Below are 9,010 nucleotides of genomic sequence, written 5' to 3'. Positions count from 1 at the left end.
CTGCTTTCTCACGGCCTCGTACACATGGTGTGTTAACAAACACTGGGATTTTTGCCAATCTGATTAAGTGAAAAATGCCATCTTTCAATTTTCATTTCTTATCATGAATGAAGTTGAGAACTACTTGTATTTATTCTCCTATCTGCTTGTTTTTCTAGTAGGTTGTCAGTCTTTTTCACATCAGCTCCCAGAGTTCTTTAGATATTAGGAGGATTTGCCCCTAGAAATGAGCTTTGTCTCTTAGTCTATAGAATTTTGACTTGGCTTTTATGGTGTTTTGGGCCTTAAAAAAGTTTTATTTGAGATTTTATTTTTACATTTAGATCTTTACCCATTTTGAAATATGTGTTGGCTTATGGTGTGAGATACAGAGCCAAGTTTACTTTCTCCAGAGGGTTACCCAGTTGTTCCAACACTATTTTCTGAACAATCCATCTTTTTCTCACTGGTTTCAGATGCCACACTTACCATATGAATTAAATATAAATAACATAAATTAATAATTTATATTATTTATAATTTATAAATACATCTGAATCTATTTCTATACTTTCCATTCTCTTCTGTTGGCCTATTCATTCATTCACCAAAATGACACTGTTTTAATATTAGTTTTATGTGTTTTAATACCTGTTAGGATCGAACACCCCATTTTTTTCCCCATGTGAACTTTAGTTTTTTGAAATCGTATTGGTATGTCTTATTGGGGTGGCACTGAATTGTTCATTTAAATTAGGAGGACTGACAGGTTTATGCCGTTGACTGTTCCTATTCAAGAACTTGGTCTATCTTTCCACTTGTTCAAGTCTTCTTCTGTATCCTTCATAGTATTTTAATGTTTTCTTCAGAGCTTGTACATTTTCTGTTAAGTTCATTCCTGGAGACATTTTAAGATTAAAACGTTTTAAAGAAACTGAGGTTGACATTTTTCAGGTCAAACGTTTTGGATCCTCAAGTAGAAGCTCCCTGTTCAGGACACTGAAGAAACCCAAACTCTGCACGCAGTAGATTGGCCCACATGACCTTGAGCCCCTTTCCCATCATGCTTCTTGCTGGAAATTCCTCTGCAACCAACAGTCGCCAATTGCATCTCCATGAGGCAATGAGAGAAAACATAGTTCCTCTCTTCTCCACCCTCCAACGTACTCCATTCTAACAAAAAAGACTCAATTCTAAGGCCTTCAGCTAGAGGCTATCTTTGAGGGATAGATACAATTTGGTGACCCGCACTCCCCATCACTGACTACTGCCAATGCTGTTTTGCTCCCGTCACCTTTACCTACTGATCCTGAGGCTAGCTTTTGTTTACTGCATCTACTAGGTTCTGGCTTTAGTTCTTTCTGGTTTCCAGACCCTAAGCCCATTATCTCCCTCCTACACAGACATCCATCCAAATATTGCCAGTGACTTGGCCAGGTCCCTTACAGAGGAGTATAGATTGTCTCTGAGTGCTGCAAGCAGACTGCCATTTGAATTGGAGTTCTGTATCATCTAAGCTGGGTCTGGGGTGAGTCCCTGCATCTGGGTCTAGTCTCTTTTGTAAAATGGACATGATCACCCACCTCACTGGGCCACAGAGAGCAGCAGGTGAGTTCCCTGATAGGAAAGCACCTAGCAGGGGCTTAATGAATGCCACTCTAGCCTTCTAGGACTTTCTAATGCCTTCTTCCTATTCTGAACCTTACAGCTGGGATATTAAAGTATTTCCCAACTAATGTTTTTCTCTCTAAGGTGCTCTCCTGGTTCCGAAATCAATGTGGGCAACGAGGGACAATTGAACAACCCATCTCACTGGGTGCTACCTAACAGAAGGTTTAGTTTCCTAAGAGCTATACTGGAAGGGCTGGCTCACCCAGCTCCTTAAAGTTCCCGGACTCTGATAGAGGCTCCTGTGAGGTCAAGTCCTGAAGCAGAACCAGTCCATGAGAGGCTAGGCCCACTTTGCTTCCTGACAGCCTCAGTGTCACTCAAATGAAGCAAAAAGGACTTCTTCAAGGGACCAGGGACGTCATGCACACAGCCTGTCAATTCTCTTAACATACCCCACTTGATGTGGTACCAGTGTCCTTGCAAATACCTCTGCGGTAACGTACCTAGAACCCTTTGCGTGTTTAACAGCTCTTGTGTTGTTTTGTGGCCCTGTTCACACGTGGCCTCCCTCAGCAGACTAAACGTTAGTGGCGGTCTCTTTAGTCTCCTTCTGGCCAGTACGTAGCACAAGTCTTGGCAGAGAAAATGCTAAACAAATGTTTGTTGGCCGAAGGAACACACTGCTACAGTGGTGTTTACTCAGGTCCCCTGATTTAAAAGTTCTATGTGTATGCCCAGCCTAGCTTGGGGACCTACTTAGAATTATGAAACACACAAACACATACAAAGGCTTAAGTCAGGAGAGACTCAAAATACCTTCTCTCCCTCAGAGAAATCGCTTGGCCAAAGAATCAAGGAGGAGAAATAAGGATAAACTAAACTATGCTCTAAACTATAAAGAATGTAAATGTTTTTGTCAATGAATAATTCTACGTAATAGCTAAATTTAACTAAAGTATTGAAAAAGCAGCCCAAAGTGTTTAAAAAAAAATGTTAGCTGTTTGTACACTACACCAAGAGAGGGGCAGCGTGATCAAGAGTTCACTGCTGTCTCTAGTTTGGAATTTTGTTACAGTGGGTTATTCTGAAGGGTGGATGATCACCTTGGAAAGCAACAGAAAAGCAACAGAAAAAGGAAGGACGAAAGCATGAGGCAAACAATTCAAAACCTTTCTTTTCATCTTTTTTTATTTTAAATTACAAAGGATGTTGCATACACTGATGAATCTGTATCTGACTAGAAGTGCTGAGGGGTTGGAAGGTGACAGAAAACAAAGGCAACGTTTGAAATGCCTTTTCTTCTGAAAAGAAAAACTGCACAACTATTAACCAACATTTAATAGAATAATTTTTAAACAGCTCATGCGTCAACGAGATAAAATTCTTTCTAGACAATAGACAAGACTGAATCCAATAAAAAGTTTCATAGCTCCAGTTAGGGGAGGGGGGAACAAAACTACAGAATATTTATGATAGCATTACAAACAGGATCCTACGCAACTATGCAAAAGAGGTCGCCACATTGTATGAACAAACACTTTGAATTCTTGCCCTTCCGCTCTTCTCTTGTGACGTCTTATGTGCAGTCAGCCCTAGTATCACTGTTAACCACAAATGCTAAGTTATAGGACAAAACCTAGGAAAAGAAGGTTAAAAAAAAAAAAAGAAAAAAAAAAAAAGCAGGCAGTGGAATACAGTGTCATAAAAATGTGGTGAAAAGGCAGATACAGTACACACATATACATTTCTGTTATTTGGTTCTGAAAAAAACAAAGGGCGAAGGGCAAGACACAGTAATCAGTCCCGCTCACATCCACCCATAATTTAATTAACTACACCATTGTGTTTACATTGTTATGAAAGAGGCAAACTTAGTTCACCCGAACTTGGCACATTGAAATACCCAACTTTGACGTTCCTCACTAGTCACCAAGTCATCAATTCCAAAATACTATTCGGAAGTAGTTTTAAGGTTCTATTCCCTCACCGCTACCCCCAAATCTCTCTTTTCTAAAGGGAATGGCAATTTGGCATAATTCAGTTCCTAGGTGTAATTTCTACAACTTCAGTCAGTTTACTAAGCACGAGGATTATGCTTCAACACATAATCCCACTTGTCTATGGAAGTGTAAAACTGTCAGTAGTACATTTTCATCATCTTCCCCCAACATGCTTATTCCTTAAAACGAAACAACCATTCCTACAGTTGACATTCATGGTTACATCCCAATGTGTTTGAAATATTAAAAAAACATGGAGTCATCTTCTCATAATGCCCTTATTAAGATTACAAAGATTACAAAAGAATCCACAAGTATTACGGCACTGTGTGAGGCTTATTTGTCATGATCCGAGGGAAGAACAAGACTGCAGCTCTGTGCAAAGTTGTGGAAATGGCCTTAGTTCCATGGGAAATGGTATTCCACAATAGACTTCACTAGAAGGATAATTTGAAACTTTAACACTGAAAGCATAATTCAATGCGTTCTCAAAATTCAAGTTTCAAGATTTGGAGAGATGCTAACATTCTGTTACATAATTAACTAGAAGATACTTGAACAGAATTTTAGGAAGACTATATAAAGAAAGGGAACATAAGTTTTTGTTAATTCCTGCTGAAGGCAACTTGATTTCGTTTCTTAGAAAGTTAACTAACTCTTAGCAGCTAAAATATTTTTAAATGTATGGAATAAAGAAAAGCACATCCATTCTTGACATTTTGGTGAATAAACTAACAGCTTTATTAATGAAGGCAAACATCAGATAACTGTATGAATATTATATATAAAAAAAGAAATCCAAACTAACAGCATTGTATTTCAAAAGTACTGTACTTCTGTTTCGTTTAAAGAGACTTGTCACCTGTTTTATAAAACAAACAAAACGAGTACTCTTCTCCTAAAAAATTCTGGAAAAATGAAAATAGTCAATTTCAAGCTGATGAACTGAACATACCTTTCTTTAAATGCAGACTATTGCTAAGGAGCAAATGAAGTCAAGCATCAGAAAGAAGATGTATGACAAATTCATGAAAGTTAGGAAAAAGGGATGTAGTGAAATTACTGCTAATCTCTCCCCCTCATATTCAAAGACCATTCAAAACTGGTCTTTCATACAAATATAAAATAACAATAAAGAGAGGGAATTTGAAACCATACCCATCTGAAATCCTTCATGATGTTTTTATAATAGCTCTGATTCTCTTACCAAAAAGGTCAAAGTGAAAGATTTAGGAAGTGAAAGGGAATGAAGATGTTTTGTTTTAAATGTACAAGTAAGGCACAATATAAAGCCACATCATAATCTGTCATGAAGGATATAGGAGAGGACAAGAATCGTACATGGTACAGTAGAACAAGCAATCATATTGACTGAAAAAGTGTGGCACCCAATTCAAAACTCAGACAAGATCTTAACAAGAACAACTGGACAGCATGCTTTCATATGGAGACAAACTCTATAAAGAATCCAGTGTATCTGAAAAGAGGAAGAACGTCTTTTGTTTTTTTAAATCATAGTAGTACTAGAGTCAAAGTTTATAATTGCTTTGGGAACAATGGGTTTATTTGAGGTGAATTCACAATGCCTTCACTTAAAGTAAGATTCTGGACTTCATTATGAGCTATCTGTATACCATGTATGAACACAGAAAACCTTTAGAGAGCTCTTCTCTAATGATCTTCACCCAAAAATACATGCCACAATTTTCAAAAACAGAACACGTACAATTGTTGGGGTTTTTACGTTACCCTTATAAGATTTGTTTGTGTGATACACTAAACGTATATATTTTAATGACAATAGAGGAAGCAGATTATTACTGGCATTAAAGTACAACCATTTCTAGACGGTTTTAAATGCCACAGAGTCCCCTGGTTAAAATGTAAAGCTGCACAGCTTGCCTATGTCATCTTTATGATAAAGTTAAAACAGCAAGAGGATTTAACTTTCACTCTACATTTTACTGCCAGGTTTTTATTTAGATCAAGTATCGCTGCAGCATTCTGACCAGCCCAGATTTAGCAGCAAATGGCAGGAATCATATAAAATGCAATTTTTTTTAACAAAGTGCTTTTCTAAGATATACATACATATATAAATAGGTACAAAATAAAGTGTCAACATTAAAAAGCTCAACTATTTAAAAGCTTTTACCTATTTAACTTAAGTAGTACATATAAAACACTGAAATGCAAGGATATGGAATCTACTAAACAGATTCAAAGTCTTTTTTTGAAATGCAAGACCAAAAAATCAAATTCTGGTTTGCAGACAAGAAAAAGGTATAAAAAACCAGAATTCCTAACAGAGCAGCTAGAAAGGGGCAATTTTATAAACCTCATCAGCTGAATCTCTATCATGAAATGATTTTCACCTGATTGCAAAACTGCCATATTTTGGAACATGTTTCAATTTCCCAGACACATTCTGTCAAAACTTCATATACCTCCAAGTTACAAACCTGTGCTTTGCCTTCTCCCACCTAAAAATGAAAAACTTTAAACAATAAACTTACATTCTATTAAACCATTAGATCTAAGCTTATCTGTTTAGTGTGAATGCACTAACCAGGTACATTTCCACCAAGCACACAGGGTAATCTTGTGCATCACAGTTCAGCTAAGGTGTTAAGACAGTCCTTCTTGGAGTTTCTTTTTCATAATGTCAAAGAAGCATGAAAGCAACATTGCTCACTTGTTACTGTGTGTTTTAGAATCAAACAAACCTTTATAAGCTATAGCTTCATATGCTATCACTTACAAATGGGAAAGCGTGGTGGGGAGGGAGAAAGTAACAGAAAAGGAAACACACTGTATAGACAAAATATAATTAAAAATGAATTCTCCAAGGGGTAATGGAGAAATAGTTGGAGAAATAGATACTTTCCCAGCAGCTAGGTCGGAAATTTTTGGTATTTTTTTTTCTGGCTAAATAGGATTTTTTTTTAAGGTATAATTTTTAAGCTACCAGTTTTCAGAGTTCAAAACACAAGATTTGAAAATAAAACAGTAAGAGAGACAGGACGGAAAGATCTGTAGGGAAGGTTTATAACGTTGCCTTGACATAAGAAATTTCTCATCAAGAGGTAAAGCTTTAACATAGTTAAAACACTGACTAATGAAGCTGTTTTATGTGAACAAAAAAGAGCACCTAAAAACTAAATGTGTTAATATTTCTCAGTTCTAGAAACTATAGAAGAAGAATAAGTCACATGTTAAGTTTGAAGAAGCTAGTTTGAAAATACCTGTACAAAAATATAAAAATCTATAAATCTTTGTTTTTGTTTTAAGCTTGTGTTGATCTTTGAAAATATTACATGCACAATAATACATCAACTGGAAAAGTGGCAACTAAAGAATTAGATATATTTAGCTTTTTTCTGTCTTTACATATATATATACATAATACAATAAAAATAATCTGTATTTTGGTTGTTTGGTGGAAGTATACTACAGTAAGCTAAATAAACTTTTTAATTTTCAAGGTCAAAAACTATTTTACCAATAGCTTACTAAAATGAAATATATTAAAATTTCCTACAATAAGTGCAGAAATAAAAAGACTTATAGACACCTAAATGGCCACCAACTTATCTACTATGGAAGCGAACTAGAGGAACAGCAAAATAATATCTGTATGTGTGGATGCTCCTTCTGTAGATAATTGGACCCAAACAGAAATAAAATTCACAGTTCAGTAAGATCCCTAACCCTGACCTTTTCGTTTTTCTTTTTTTTCTCCTTTTTTTCATACATTCATACAGTATCATGTAAGCTGTGCAAAACTTTACTTAGACTGGCAGTATGCCATATCAGTTGCATTTGTCTTTGGTACAAAAAATAAAACAATCGCAATAATGTGCAAGTATTTGTCTTCTTCCGGTCAAGTACCGAAATATGAGTTTTCTAGAGCCATCTTTTTTTTGTTTGTTTTTTTGTTTTGTTTTTTATACAATACACAGACTCTGTGGCATATATCTACATTTCAACATAGTCCTATATACATTCAAAAAATTTGAAAAAGAGTTGGAACAAAAAAACATTTAAACCCCATAATTTTTCCATCTATATATCTTGTTTTTCCTCATTAGGGTTTTCATCATACAAAATATTACCAGTTTTATAGTTTCCCCAAAATACAAGGCACAAAGAATATGCTTTTTTTTCTTACTTGCACAGACATTATATATATATATTTATATATATATTTATATATACCATATTGAGCTCGGAAAATGAACATCTAATATGGCACGTGGGCATGAGTGCTGGGTTGTGCCATGTACAAGTGAGATTAATGGTTGTGGAAAATTAGAACGAAAAGCAATAATTCTAAAAACAATCTAAACTGACTGTTTAAAAAAATGCTTCCTCAATTTTTTTGTGTGGCTCAGAGCATAAACCTGCCACAATATTTGGCATTTACTATCATCTTCACTCTTTCAAAATGTTTTGATTTAACAGATTTTGCAATCTGTACCTAAACATCTACTTAAATGTATGAGTTTCAATTCTGATGCCAGTAGCAGTTTTAACCAACGGTTTATGCTCTGAAAATGTAATAATCAAGTATTTTGGATCATGCTTCACTTATGCTACTTAGTTCTTAAAACAATGTAACCTAATTGTAAATGTTTACATAATGCTAAACTGACATGCAAAACAGAATGAAAATTTACAATGAATAACGTGACAAACACAGACATTTCTGACCAGTGGTCCAATGAGGCTGATTACACTTTTGATGTTGGTATCCTTAGTCCTACAAGGCCTCCAGTGGGATTGCCTTCCGCAGTTTTCTCTAACACTTGGTTAACAAATTCTGAGGTTTGCCCAGCAACTGGGAGACCTGAAGAAAAGAATAATAGGCACACTTAGACACATATGAAGGTGAGGAGTAGGAAAATCTGAGGGTCAGGGGTGACTCTCAGCTAGACACTGGTCCCAGGTGAGTGTTCTGCCGTTTGCTACTGCAGCTCAGAAAATAATTCTACCCACCATAATTAGAGCCTACAAGATTAGAAGGATCAAACCACCAGTCTCTTCCAACTGCTCCAACCTCACTACATCCCATGGATGGGCTTCACCCACATGACTGAAAATATATACCTGAAGCATGTTTTCATTCATTTTTATAATGACTGTATCAATTTTACGTTCCTTTTTCTTCATTTTAAAGAAAAGTGGATAAATAAGCAAACTTGGAAGAGAAGAAGGAAAGGTGGGAGACACTGCAGGTATGTTGATTTTTTCATCTTCCTCATCCTCTATAGCTGAGGTCAAAGATATTTGATATATTGATTTTACGTAACAGAGACGTACGTGTTTTAAATGTAATACAAAAATGAGCAATTAAAGGGGATGGAAGCAGAAAAATACTATGCAGTAATTGCTCATAAGAAGTCAAAAGATACTGTAAA

At 35.8% G+C, this 9,010-nt stretch overlaps 1 protein-coding gene across 3 annotated transcripts in view; it reads right to left on the bottom strand.

Moving 5' to 3' along the window:
• Nucleotides 1-2,800: 2,800 nt before the first annotated feature.
• Nucleotides 2,801-9,010, bottom strand: part of CREBRF (CREB3 regulatory factor) — a 65,147-nt gene continuing 58,937 nt past the window's right edge. For all 3 annotated transcript variants that reach the window (XM_007190314.3, XM_057541140.1, XM_007190315.2), the window contains exon 9: nt 2,801-8,439. In XM_007190314.3, the coding sequence (XP_007190376.1) occupies nt 8,324-8,439 (116 nt within the window). In that variant the 3' untranslated portion in view covers nt 2,801-8,323. The remainder of the gene's footprint in view (nt 8,440-9,010) is intronic.

The sequence above is a fragment of the Balaenoptera acutorostrata genome, chromosome 2 (genome assembly GCF_949987535.1).
Source record: "Balaenoptera acutorostrata chromosome 2, mBalAcu1.1, whole genome shotgun sequence".
NCBI lineage: Eukaryota > Metazoa > Chordata > Mammalia > Artiodactyla > Balaenopteridae > Balaenoptera > Balaenoptera acutorostrata.
This window is presented reverse-complemented; position numbering and strand designations above follow the sequence as displayed.